General features: G+C 40.6%; 1 protein-coding gene across 1 annotated transcript in view; it reads right to left on the bottom strand.

Annotated features, from left to right (window-relative positions):
• Positions 1-4218: 4218 nt before the first annotated feature.
• The window catches only part of SYTL3 (synaptotagmin like 3), an 88151-nt gene continuing 77985 nt past the window's right edge, over positions 4219-14384 (bottom strand). Inside the window, exon 15 of the mRNA XM_075862441.1 lies at positions 4219-4569. Within this exon, the coding sequence (XP_075718556.1) occupies positions 4439-4569 (131 nt within the window). The 3' untranslated portion in view covers positions 4219-4438. The remainder of the gene's footprint in view (positions 4570-14384) is intronic.

Here is a 14384-nt window from a genome sequence, read left to right as displayed (position 1 = left end):
ATTTCCCTCTGTAGATAAAGCCACACACAGCCTCTGTAGAGAATGCCACAAAGCCCCTTTATATACTGCCACAGCCCCCTCTAGATAATGCCATACACTTCCCTCTGTAGATAATGGGACACACTGCCCCCCTGTAGATAATGCCAAACACTGCCCCCTGTAGATATTGCCACAGCCCCCCTGTAGATAATACCACACACTGTCCTCTATAGATAATGCCACACAGCCCCCTGTAGATACTGCCACAGCCCCCCCTCCAGGTAGTGCCACACAGCCCCCTCTAAGTAGTGCCCCACAGCCCCCCTGTAGGTACCACACTACCCCCTTGTACATAGCACCCCTGTAGAAGGCACACCCTCTGTAGATGGCGCACACCCCCCCCCCTTCCTGTAGATGGCGCCACTGTGAAAATAGGGTATATATACATATATATATATATAAAAAAATAAATATATATACACACACACCAATCAGCCATAACATAAAACCACCTGCATTATATTGTGTAGGTCCTGCTTATGCCGCCAAAACAGCTCTGACCAGTTGAGACAGACTCCACAAGACATCTGAAGGTATCATGTGAATCCAAGACATTAGCCGCAAGTTGCAGGGTGGGGCCTCCAAGGATCGGACTTGTTTTTCCAGCACATCCCACAGGTGCTCGATCGGATTGAGATCTGGAAAATTTGGAGGCCAAGTCAACACCTTGAAATCTTAGTCATGTTCTTCAAAACAATACTGAACAATTTTTGCATTATCCTGTGGAGAGAGGCCACTCCCATTAGGAATTACCGTTGCCATGAAGGGGTGTACTCTGCAACAATGTTTAGGTAGGTGGTACGTGTCTACCATAGCCAACTTTAACATTTTTTTAAGCAATTTTTGGGACTTCAGTGGGATCAGACCAAATGGGCTAGCCATCACTCTTTATGAGCAATAATGAGCCTTGGGCATCTATGACCCTTTCACCAGCTTACCATTTCTCCTTTCTTGTACTACTTTTGGTAGGTACTAACCACTGCATATCAAGAACACCCCACAAGTCCTGGAGATGCGTGAAAAAAACGGAAACCTACCGAACGAAGGCAAATGGAATGCAACTGAAACAAAAGAATTACCATTGAATTCAATGGTAATTCAAATGGAAGCAATGCTTTCCGTTTAAGCTGTCGTTCATCTCTTCCTATGATGGAAGAGAGCTAAACGGAAGATAAAGAGAGCTCAACGGAAGATGACGGTAGTGTAAACTTAGCCTTACATAACGAATCTCAAACCACTAGTTAAAAGAGGATCTGTCATCTCTCCATGCCTATTTTAGTAAATACTCTTATTCCCCACTAAAGATTTCTGGGGCACTCTGCATTGTGCCGTTCTTCTGTTATTCTTCTTAGAAATTTATGAATAAATTGACAACTGGGTGTTACCATTCTTCTTGTCACAGGGCTGTGTCGTGGCGGAATTGCTCTGGAATTCCGCTGCGGACAGTCCGCAGCGGAAATCCGCAGCGTACACGTTTCTCCATTGCCTTCCACAGCTTTGTGGTTGGGTTCGTTTACACGTTGCAGACAATTCCGCTGCGGAGCATAGGCTGCGGTGGGGAATTTGGTGTCTGCAGCATACAATGGTTGTTGCGGACGTGTAGCGGACTTGTTGCGGACGTGTAGCGGACTTGTTGCGGACTCGTTGCGGAATTTCTCCATTGACTTCAATGGAGAATCAAAATTCCGCAATGAAGTCCGAAGATGTTATGTGTGCTGCAGAGCGTATTGGTTTTACTAACAAGAAATTTCTTCATTCTGGCTGGGCCTATGTATTTCTAGGTCTACAGCCAGACTAAGGAAGTCAATGGGGCTCGGCGATTGCTAGGCGACGTCAGTAAATAGTTACTGTCCAGGGTGCTGAAAGATTTAAGCGATCCGCAGTAACTGTTTCAGCACCCTGGACAGTGACTTCCGATCACAATATACATCAACCTATAAAAAAAATAGAAGTTCATACTTACCGAGAACTCCCTGCTTCTTCCTCCAGTCCGGCCTCCCAGGATGACGTTTCAGTCCAAGTGACGGCTGCAGCCAATCACAGGCTGCAGCGGTCCCATGGACTGCCGCGTCATCCAGGGAGGTCGGGCTGGATGGCGAAAGAGGGACGCGTCACCAAGACAACGGCCGGGTAAGTATGAATTTCTTTTTACTTTTACTAGGGAAAGGGCTGTCCCTTCTCTCTATCCTGCACTGATAGAGAGAAGGGAAGCCCTCTTCCCCTCAATACGCAACGGCTAGTCCGCATCAATTTAATGTCCATTTTAGGCAAAGCCGCAACAGAATCTGCAACGCAGATTCTGTGCGGCATTGATGCGGACAGTGGCAGAAGAACTCCGCCACATCTGGGCATGCCCTTACTCTATCAGCTCTAAATGGATATTGTCAATCTGTGTAAAGACATACCCCACCCTGGTAACATCAAGTTATCAATTTATTCATACATTTCTAGGAGGAATAACACAGGAACGGTACAATATGGAGTTATTTAAACATTCATGTCAGGAGACGTGACAGGTCCTCTTTAATTCGGAACTTATTGGTTAAAATACATTTTACTAAAAGGCAATTCACCATGTGCATATTTTTACAAGTCCATGGGAGTCAATAATAAAGTACGTGAAACGCCTTATATAAATAGGAGAAACCCTGTAAGATAAGACCAAATGCAGCAATGCAAATAGTGAGGACATTTTTGTGATCCTATTAAATTATTTTATTCTCTATTATGTAATAGTTCAAGGCAAAATACTTTCCATCATATAGTACAGAAGTACAAAAAAAATTATCAGATATTTACAAATTAATTAAAAAAATTCTCTGTTTAAATTATTCATAAAACAGTTTTTTTTTAGTAGGACACCATGTGACCACATTGTCAGTACTGCTTCTGTAATACATATAGTAGATTTTGAGTTTGCTATTGGAATTCCAGTTTAAGGGTATGTTCACACGCTTAACCAAAAACGTCTGAAAATCTGGAGCAGTTTTCAAGGGAAAACAACTCCTGATTTTCAGACGTTTTTTTAAGCCATTCACGATTTTCGTGGCGTTTTTGGAGCTGTTTTTCTATAGAGTCTATGGAAAAATGGCTCCAAAAATGGCTGAAAAAGTGACATGCACTTCTTTTTCGCGGCCGTTTTTAAAAAAAAATGGCACTTTGGAACAGAACGTGACTGGTAAGGCCAAGTTGTCAATTTAGTCATATATTTCCAGGAATAATAACACAAGAAATTTACAGAATTGCTATTTTATGGGCAATAAAATGGTTTAGTAAAGCCAACATGTCAGGAGAGCAGACAGGTCCTCCTTAAAGCCATTTTAAACATACACAGCAAATGAATTACAAGCAATTCCATAATATAATCGAAAATAATTTAATTCTCTTTCACAAGTGGGAGCAATTCCAATATAAAGGAAAAATCTATTTACCTACAACTTCCCTATTGGCAAAATATATAAAATGTTTACAGAAGCTTGGAGACTAGGTTTCTTTCTACAGAATACATGTCATGGTAAATGTTCTCATATATTATTCAGGTTTATTATCCGAATTCATCACAATTCACCACAATAATTCCAATAACACTTCACAACAAACCAATTTTATGTGCAATGTATATGTATCTATGTAAAATTACTAGATAAGAAAGGTAAAAATTCAGATGAGATTGTAAAGCTATAAGTGCATATGGTCCCATGATGCAATAAAGTCACCTGCAAGTTGTAAAATTGCAGTCAAGACTTCAATCGTTCAGTATAGGGGGAAAAAATTACATTGTGGCTATCAAAAAAGTGTCAGAAATGTTGTCAAAAAGTGTTTCTGTACTATTGAAGTCACGATTTAACTACAGTTCTCGCACAACTTCATGATGTCATGGAGCCTAAACAACTCACATCTGAAAAAAAATGGTAAAAGGCTAAAAAATCAAACAGGTAAAGCCTCATATCTATCATTGTGTCCTTCGTTACTACTATTACTTTCAGTATTACAATGTCAACTAAATAACTAAGGAAGTGTAGTCAATGTAACATTATCAAATCACTATACAAACAGCAAAACCAGAGTTTAGATTTCAGCTTTAATCTAGAAAAATGTCACAAGAAATAGCATTGGTTGCTATGAGCCAAAAGGTCACTTTCACTTGCTGCTATAGTTTTCATAAAAAAGGCTCAATGGCTGCAATACCACAAATTGTTTTAAATGATGTCATCACGATTTATCTAATAAAACTTTGTATTGAATTTTCTTATTCTTTGATATATAGCTAAAGCAAAAAACTTAAAAATAAAACTTTTGAGCAAATATTAAAACTTTGAAATAACTATTTCTGAAAACTATAAATATACATATAAAGAACAAATATGACAAAGCAGCTCGTGGTGCTTGGATGTGACAATCAGAAATAAAAAGTCCCTTTAATGGCTTGTAAGAGAAGAGTTTCTTCCATCCATTCATTGGGTGTATTGAGCAATTGCTCCCATAAAAGATTTGCTGATGGATGGCAGTCACTAGCACCATATTCCTCACCTGAAAGAGAAGTGACATATGTTATCTTCAAAAATTAATGTATCACTGCTACTTATTTACTTTTTAACTTTTGGACAGAGATCACTTATATAAACTTAACATGTGAGAAATAAACGTAACACAGTGAGAAATAAAAATGTCAAAATTCTTTTAGATCCTCATATATCAATATCTATGTGAAACCTCTTCCCTCAAAGATCAGCCATTTGTACATTAGACCACTCCTTTTAATTCACTAAAATGAAGTTGTTGTTGCTATGAGTCATTCTATTATTCTTTATTTAACGTGTCATAATCTTCCAGGACATTGTATATACAAAATACTAAGGGGTTTAAAGGCTATGAATACCTTTTTGAACTGATTTTTTTTATTATTATTATTGTTCAATCGCTTCCTAAATGCAAAATTAAGTAACTTTCTAAATTGGCTTCATTAAATGCCTGAGGCCCCATGCACACGAACGTAAAAACGCCCTTAATTACGGGCCGTAATTACGGCACGTTTTTACGGGCCCGGGGACTTCTATTGGCCACGGGTACCTCCCCGTATGCTTACGGGAAGGTGCCCTTGAAAAATATAGAACATGTCCTATTTGAGGCCGTAATTACGGCACGGGCAGGCCCATAGAAGTCTATGGGGCTCCCGTAATTACGGGAGCTTTGCTAGGCGACGTCAGTGAATAGTCACTGTCCAGGGTGCTGAAAGAGTTAAACAATCGGCAGTAACTGTTTCAGCACCCTGGACAGAAACTACCGATCACCATATAGATCAACCTGTAAAAAAAAAAAAGACGTTCATACTTACCCAGAACTCCCTGCTTCTTCCTCCAGTCCGGCCTCCTGGGATGACGTTTCAGCCCATGTGACCGCTGCAGCCAATCACAGGCTGCAGCGGTCTCATGGACTGCCGCGTCATCCAGGGAGGTCGGGCTGGATGTCAAAAGAGGGACGCGTCACCAAGACAACGGCCGGGTAAGTATGAATTTCTTATACTTTTACTGCGGAAAGGGCTGTCCCTTCTCTTTATCCTGCACGGATAGAGAGAAGGGGCTGCCGATTAGTGAAAACGTGCCCATAAATACGGGTGGAATACTGGTGACACCGGACCCGTATTTACGGGCACAGGTCCGTAAATACTGGTGCAATACGGGTCGAATACGTGTGACTAAGGACCCGTATTTACGCCAGTATTTATGGGAGGACAAAAATACGTTCGTGTGCATGAGGCCTTACCATTTTGCTGCTGTAGATTCTGTGCAGCTGCTGTAGATAACTGGCTGTACTGCTGCTTCTAACTTAAAGAGGCTCTGTCACCAGATTTTGCAACCCCTATCTGCTATTGCAGCAGATAGGCGCTGCAATGTAGATTACAGTAACGTTTTTATTTTTAAAAAACGAGCATTTTTGGCCAAGTTATGACCATTTTCGTATTTATGCAAATGAGGCTTGCAAAAGTACAACTGGGCGTGTTGAAAAGTAAAAGTACAACTGGGCGTGTATTATGTGCGTACATCGGGGCGTGTTTACTACGTTTACTAGCTGGGCGTTCTGATGAGAAGTATCATCCACTTCTCTTCACAACGCCCAGCTTCTGGCAGTGCAGATCTGTGACGTCACTCACAGGTCCTGCATCGTGTCGGCCACATCGGCACCAGAGGCTACAGATGATTCTGCAGCAGCATCGGCGTTTGCAGGTAAGTCGATGTAGCTACTTACCTGCAAATGCTGATGCTGTTGCAGAATCAACTGTAGCCTCTGGTGCCGACACGATGCAGGACCTGTGAGTGACGTCACAGATCTGCACTGCCAGAAGCTGGGCGTTCTGAAGAGAAGTGGATGATACTTCTCATAAGAACGCCCAGCTAGTAAACGTAGTAAACACGCCCCGATGTACGCACATAATACACGCCCAGTTGTACTTTTACTTTTCAACACGCCCAGTTGTACTTTTGCAAGCCTCATTTGCATAAATACGAAAATGGTCATAACTTGGCCAAAAATGCTCGTTTTTTAAAAATAAAAACGTTACTGTAATCTACATTGCAGCGCCTATCTGCTGCAATAGCAGATAGGGCTTGCAAAATCTGATGACAGAGCCTCTTTAAAGAGGCTCTGTCACCAGATTCTCAAATCCCTATCTCCTATTGCATGTGATCGGCGCTGCAATGTAGAGAACAGTAACGTTGGTTTTTTTTTGGAAAAACTTTCATTTTTGGCCAAGTTATGAGCTATTTTATATATATGCAAATGAGCTTTGAAATGGACAACAGGGCGTGTTTTTATTCATATGTCCAACTGGGCGTGTATTGTGTTTTTAACTGGGCGTGTTTACTTGTTTTACTAACTGGGCGTTGTGAATAGAAGTGTATGATGCTGACGAATCAGTGACCAATCAGCATCATGCACTCCTCTCCATTCATTTAGACAGCAGCATCACGTTCTTACTAGAACGATGTGCCGCCACATACACAAGTGTCCTGATAATTAATACACATGATCTCCAGCCTTGACGTCATGTGTACTCAGAATTCTGACACTTCTGAATCCTTTCTGTGAGATTTCCAGCAAGGGAAACAAAATCTCGTTTACCTCGTAATCTCGCGAGATTACGCTCGGCTTGCTGAATCTCACAGAAAAGATTCAGAAGTGTCAGAATTCTGAATACACATGATGTCCAGGCTGGATGTCATGTGTATTCATTATCAGGACACTTGTGTATGTGGCTGCACATCGTTCTAGTAAGAACACTATGTGCTGTGTAAATGAATGGAGAGGAGTGCATGATGCCGATTGGTCACTGATTCGTCAGCATCATACACTTCTCTCCACAACGCCCAGTTTGTAAAACAAGTAAACACGCCCAGTTAAAAACACAATACACGCCCAGTTGGACATACGAATAAAAACACGCCCAGTTGTCCATTTCAAAGCTCATTTGCATATATATAAAATAGGTCATAACTTGGCCAAAAATGAACGTTTTTCAAAAAAAACAAAACGTTACTGTTATCTACATTGCAGCGCCGATCACATGCAATAGGAGATAGGGATTTGAGAATCTGGTGACAGAGCCTCTTTAAATCCGTCAATCCATTTCTACTGACGGGCTCACGTAATCTGCTCCTCCCTTCTCTTAGTGTTATAGATAGCAGCAGCGAGGAGGAGGATGTACAAAGGAGATCACTAAGTGGAGAGAGGGAAAAGCTTCCAAGTATTCAGGGAGGACAGATAACACAGGCTGTCAGTATCAGAGTGTAGATAGGGAGAAAGCAAAGGCGGGAAACGCGCAGGCTAGTGTAGAGAGAAATCTGTGCTTATACATGACAGCGAAGACCTCAAATCCAGCATGTATTGCTAGGAGGGACACACTCACAGGAGAAAAGTCTGAAACTAGAGCAAGACGCAAATATATACACACAAATGCAAATTTTTTACAGTAAATAAACGTTATTAAATATTCCCAAAACATAAAATAATATACACATATTTGGTATTGTCACGACCATAACAAACTGCACAGATATATAGTATCATTTATGATGATCGGTGCATGCTGTAAAAAATAAATAAATGAAAACTGCAGCAAGGACTTGTGGTTCTGGTGCCATGGATGTAGGAGTGCTACTGGGAGTTCTCTGAAGCGCCTGCTGTCCCTAAGTTATCATATCTCTGCCTACCCACTCTAAAAGCCGGCAAAAGTTGGCCGATCACCTTCCTCTAATGCGGGGACACTTTATGGACCGCTACGTGATGAAGAAAGGGCTAAGATCGGTCATCTCACAACGCCGCACCAAAAACCCTAGTGCCGCCGGCAGGACCAAAATGGCGTGAAACTCGCTCATTGCCTCTCAACAATCGGCATACCGGCCATTATCTGACTTAAAACTTTCTGAGGCTCCTGCTGACCTGGCTCCAACAGCCATTAATTACAAGAAATTGGCCATTGCAGTGGCGAAAATAATTTTACACAACACTGGCCTCTATGGTGATGGCCATCCTGCATTGTTTAAAAACAGAGGTCAGAGATCACGGCAAGCAGCTTAACCAGCTGGAGGGCAGAGTTCATGCCATGAAAAATGATTGCAACTACGTGCAGACACAACGGTGGGATGTCTTACAGGAAAATAATACTGTGGAACAGAGTCAAGGACATAGACAATACGTCCCAATGTAATAATCTGAGAATTTGTCCCCAAATCCATGCCAGTACAAGAGCTGCAACATTTTTTCCACACGATCTTGCCTTCAGCATAGGGCATTCAATCTCTGCAAAATTGAGCGAGTGCACTGGATTGGCCTGGAAAGACCACAATACACAACAGCGACCAGGATGGAGGAACTGCTCGAGAAACCCAGGCCACAACAAATTATTATCAAATACCTGAACTTCACTGATAGATTCTTCACAGGTGGGTCTTGTCAAAGGGGTTTACCCATCAGTGACATTTATGGCATATCCACAGGATATGCCATAAATGTCAGCTAGATGCAGGTCCCACCGAGCTATGCTGTTTTCCTGCTTACAAAGTGGCTCGGGAGGCAGTGGGAACCGAGAAATGGGGTTTAGGGGGTCCCGTTCTAGAGATAAGTGCAGGTCCTATAGGTGGGACCCACATCTATCTGACATTTATGTCAATGGGCAAACCCCTTTAAACGTCGCTTGTCCACGGCGAACATTAGAAAACTTCTGACGATCCTAGATGAGCTTAAAATGTACCCCAGCGCAATGCTGTGCAAACAGGGAGATGCGCTGCTGACATGATAATAATGTATGGTGACAAGAGATCTTAGTAATGAGCGCTCGTCCCCATACATAGCTCCTTGTGAAAGGAGCAAACGAGTGTCAAATTCAACGTATTGAAAAGTGAATTGTTGAGTCTTAAAACAAATCTCTCTTCTGGAGAACTACATGACCTAAACATTACGTTGCAACCGGTAGCATCACACATCACTTATTTACGTGTCTGAATTTGGAAAGTTGATTCTATTTATGGCATCAATTATCCCCCCCTTTTCCGGTAAATTCAAACTGAGTAAAAGAATCGTTACATGGTCGACGCTTTTTAGCAAAAATGCTTTTTTAAATGACTATATACATTGCAAACAACTCTCCTGTTATTATCCCCTTCCCGACATTTGACGTATCCATACGCCAAAATCGGGTAGGGGAAGTATGGAGCAGGCTCACGGAGTGAACTCGCTCCATACGATGACGGTATCGGCTGTTTGTTACAGCCGACACTTCAGAGTAACGAACGGCATTGCACTTGAGCGCGATCCCGCACGTTTAACTCGTTAAATGCTGCGGTCAATAGCAACAGCAGCACTTAAATCATTAGAAAGAGGGGGGCGACCCCCTCTAACAGCTCATCGCGCCCCCTGCAACGCAATCGCGGGGGATCGATGGTTGCTATGGCTGCCTGGGGGCTTAATGAAGGCCCCCGGGTCCGCCATCTTTGTACACCTATTAAGCCTTGCCTCCGGCAGGGCTTAACCCCTTCAGGACACAGCCTGTTTTGGCCTTGTGGACGCAGGCGATTTTTTCAAATCTGACGTGTTAGTTTATGTGGTAATAGCTTTGGAATACTTTTACCTATCCAAGCGATTCTGAGATTGTTTTTGTGACATATTGTACTTCACGTCTGTGAAAAAGTTTGGTCGATAAATTCAGTATTTATTTGTGAAAAACACAAAAATTTTGAGAAAATTTGTAAAAAATGGCATTTTTCTAAATTTGAATGAATCTGCTTGCAAAACAGATATTAATAGCACACACAATAGTTACTAGTTAACATTTCCCATATGTTTTTTGAACGTCCTTTTATTTTTCTAGGACGTTACAAGGCTTAGAACTTTAGCAACAATTTCTCAAATTTTCAAGAAATTTCCAAAACCTATTTTTTCACGGACCAGTTAATTTCTGAAGTGGCTTTGAGGGCCTTATATATTAGAAACTCCCCATAAATCACCCCATTTTAAAAACTTCACCCCTCAAAGTATTCAAAACAGCATTCAGAAAGTTTCTTAACCCTTTAGGCGTTTCACAGGAATTAAAGCAAAGTAGAGGTGTAATTTACAAATGTAATTTTTTTTGCAGAAATGTATTTGTAATAGAAAAATTTCTGTAACACAGAAGGTTTTACATGAGAAACGCAACTCAATATTTATTGCCCAGATTCTGCAGTATTTAGAAATATCCCAAATGTGGCCCTAGCGTGCTACTGGACTGAAACACAGGCCTCACAAGCAAAGGAGCACCCAGTGGATTTTGAAGCCTCCTTTTTATTACAATATATTTTAGGCTCCATGTCTGGTTTGAAGAGGTCTTGTAGGGCCTAAACAGTGGAAACCCCCAAAAAGTGACCCCATTTTGGAAACTACACCCCTCAAGGAATTTATCTAGTTGTATAGTGATCATTTTAACCCCACAGGTTTTTTGCTCAATTTATTGGAATTAGTCTGTGAAAATGAAAATCTACAATTCTTCTGTAGCAACATAGACATTTTTAATTTTTGCAAGCAATAAAGGAGTAAAAGCACCACAACATTTGTAAAGAAATTTCTCCTGATTAAGGCAATACCCCATATGTGGTCATAAACTTATGTTTGAACACACGACAGCCCTCAGAAGGGAAGGAGCGCCATTTGGCTTTTGGAGCTCAAATTTTGCTATAATGGTTTTCGGCGCCATGTCGCATTTGCAACGCCCTGGAGGGACCAAAACAGCGGAAACCCCCCAAAAGTGACCCCATTCACTATCAGAAACCAAGAGAGCAAATGCTTCTTCAGCAGTATATAACTTGCGTGCCATTTTTTTACGTATTTTTCTTGTACTTATTTTTTTGTAAGGGCGGGTTCACACATAGCGGAATTTCACTTAAATTCCGCTGCGGACACTCCGCAGCGTTAATCCGCAGCGGAGCCGTTTCTCCATTGACTTTCACTTTAATTTAGCAGTGTTCGTTTACACGATGCGTACAATTCCGCTGCGGAGCATAGGCTGCGGAGCGGAATTTGGTGTCCGCAGCATGCTCTGTCTGTTGCGGAGCAGTGGCGGACTGGTTGCGGACTCATGGCGGAATTTCTCCATTGACTTCAATGGAGAGTCAAAATTCCGCAATGAAGTCCGCAGATCTTATGTGTGCTGCGGAGCGTATTGTTTTTACTACCATGACATTTCTTCATTCTGGCTGGACCTATGTATTTCTAGGTCTACAGCCAGACTGAGGAAGTCAATGGGGCTCCCGTAATGACGGGAGCGTTGCTAGGAGACGTCTGTAAATAGTCACTGTCCAGGGTGCTGAAAGAGTTACGCGATCGGCAGTAACTGTTTCTGCACCCGGGACAGTGACTACCGATCTCAATATACATGTATCTGTAAAAAAAAATATAAGTTCATACTTACCGAGAACTCCCTGCGTCTGTCTCCAGTCCGGCCTCCCAGGATGACGTTTCAGTGTAAGTGACGGCTGCAGCCAATCACAGGCCAAGCACAGGCTGCAGCGGTCACATGGACTGGAGCGTCATCCAGGGAGGTCGGGCCGGATGCCGAAAGAGGGACGCGTCACCAAGACAACGGGCGGTAAGTATGAATTTCTTTGACTTTCACTAGGGAAAGTGCTGTCCCTTCTCTCTATCCTGCACTGAATAGGGAGAAGAGAAGCACTTTTCCTGCAGTCCGCAGCGGCCAGTCCGCATCAATTTTCTGCACATTTTGTGCAGATCCGCTTGTGCGGCATTGATGCGGACAGTTGCGGAGGAATTCCGCCATGTGTGGTCATGCCCTAACAGTTTTAATAAAAGTAACAAAGAAAAAGTCCACTAATCAATTGATCAAAAAATGTATAAACGACCCTAACAATTAATCAATTAGTATCTAGAATTAATAGAACTGTAAAATATAGGAATAAATTATTTTATCTAAATGTGTGTGTATATGTATATATTATGTATACATATATAATCAATTGAATCTCTACAACTAATAAATTGTTGAACGACTAATAATTAATAACTTTATGAACGACCCTAACAATCAATTATTTGATATGTAGAATTAATAAAATTAATAATTTATATGAATGCTTGTAAGTATATATATATATATATATATATATATGTATTACGTGTGCGTATATCTATACCACATTATAGATATATATGTAATTAATTAAATCACAGCTAAATTATGACAACCCTAATAAATAATAAATTTATGAACAGCCCTAACAAGGAATCAATGTATTTAGAATTCACAGACGTGTAAAATATATGAAGAGATTTATATAAGTATACGTGTGTATGCATATATATTACATGTATGTATATATCTATATGATGTTATAGATATATAACAACCCGAATTATAATTTTTTTGTATTAACAAATATCAAATATATGTCTATATATAATATATATTACGTGTGTGTGTATGTATATATATATATATATATATATATATAGACGTGTGTATATGTGTATACATATATATATATATATATATATACACACACACACACACACACACACAGTACATAAATATATATATACCTATATGATTATATATATATATATACATACACACATTTATTATAAGCCCTAATCGATTAATTAACAAATTAATTGTCCTAGTCTGAGTACCATCTAAACTATCTACCTAACAGACTACCTAAACTATAATTAGCTGCCTACACTAAACTATCTATGTGGAGGTGGTTTTTGTGTGTTTTTCAGTTTGTGCGTCTTTATAGGAGACACACAGCAGCTGCTCGGCACAGCTTCTTCTCTCTCACTGTCTCAGAACGATCTCACAGTGAGGGAGGAGAAACATTGTAACAAACAGCGTGAAAGTTTGTTGCTGCAACAAACTTTGCTGTGAACACCATGATAGGTTGGTTTATCATGGTCATCAGGACCGACACCAATCCGGTCCTGATGTCTTCTCTCAGCACTGAGTCTGCTAGTAGCAGCGTGTGCTAAGAGATTCAGGGCATAGGGAGGGCGCTGTGCACTCTGAGACCACGTAGATTAACGGGCTGCAGGACAAAGGACCAGCACTGCAGCTTGTTAATCTACGTGGGCTGGTCCTGAAGGGTTTAATAGAAGCCTGTCAGAATCACGATATACTGCAATACATTAGTACTAATAAAAAAAGTAGAAATGAGTTAAAGTTTTTAATTGTGTAAAAAAAAAATTTTTTATTAAAAGTTAAAAAAAAAAACCTTTTCCCATTTTCCCCCTAGAGCATAGTAAAAAAATAAATAAATAAACATAATTGGTATCGCCGCATCCGTAAAAGTCTGAACTATTTAACCCGCCCCGTGAACGCCGTAAAAAAAAAATTGTAAACGCCAGAATCTCTATTTTTTGGTCACCTAATCTTCCACAAAAAATGAAATAAAAAGTGATCAAAACGTCGCCTGTACACCAAAATGGTATTATTGAAAACTACAGCTTATCCCGAAAAAAAATAAGCCCTCATACCACTTAATCGACGGAAAAATAAAAAACTTATGGCTCTCGGAATTTGGCAACACAAAATAAATTTTCTTTTTTACACTTAAAATATATATAGTTATAGAAAAAACTATATAGAAAACGATTTGGTATCGCCGTAATCGTATTGACCCACAGAATAAAGTTAACATGTTGTTTTAATTGCACAGTGAATTCCGTAAAAACGGTGCGAAAAAAAAATTGAGGAAACGCTGTTTTTTCATTTTCTACCCCACAAATAATGGTGCTACGAAAAACTACAATTCGTCCCGCAAAAATCAAGCCCTCATAGTACTATATCGATGGAAAAATAAGGACGT

This window comes from Rhinoderma darwinii, chromosome 4 (assembly GCF_050947455.1).
Source record: "Rhinoderma darwinii isolate aRhiDar2 chromosome 4, aRhiDar2.hap1, whole genome shotgun sequence".
NCBI lineage: Eukaryota > Metazoa > Chordata > Amphibia > Anura > Rhinodermatidae > Rhinoderma > Rhinoderma darwinii.
Note: the sequence above shows the minus strand (reverse complement) of the source record. Positions and strands in the feature narration are given on the sequence as shown.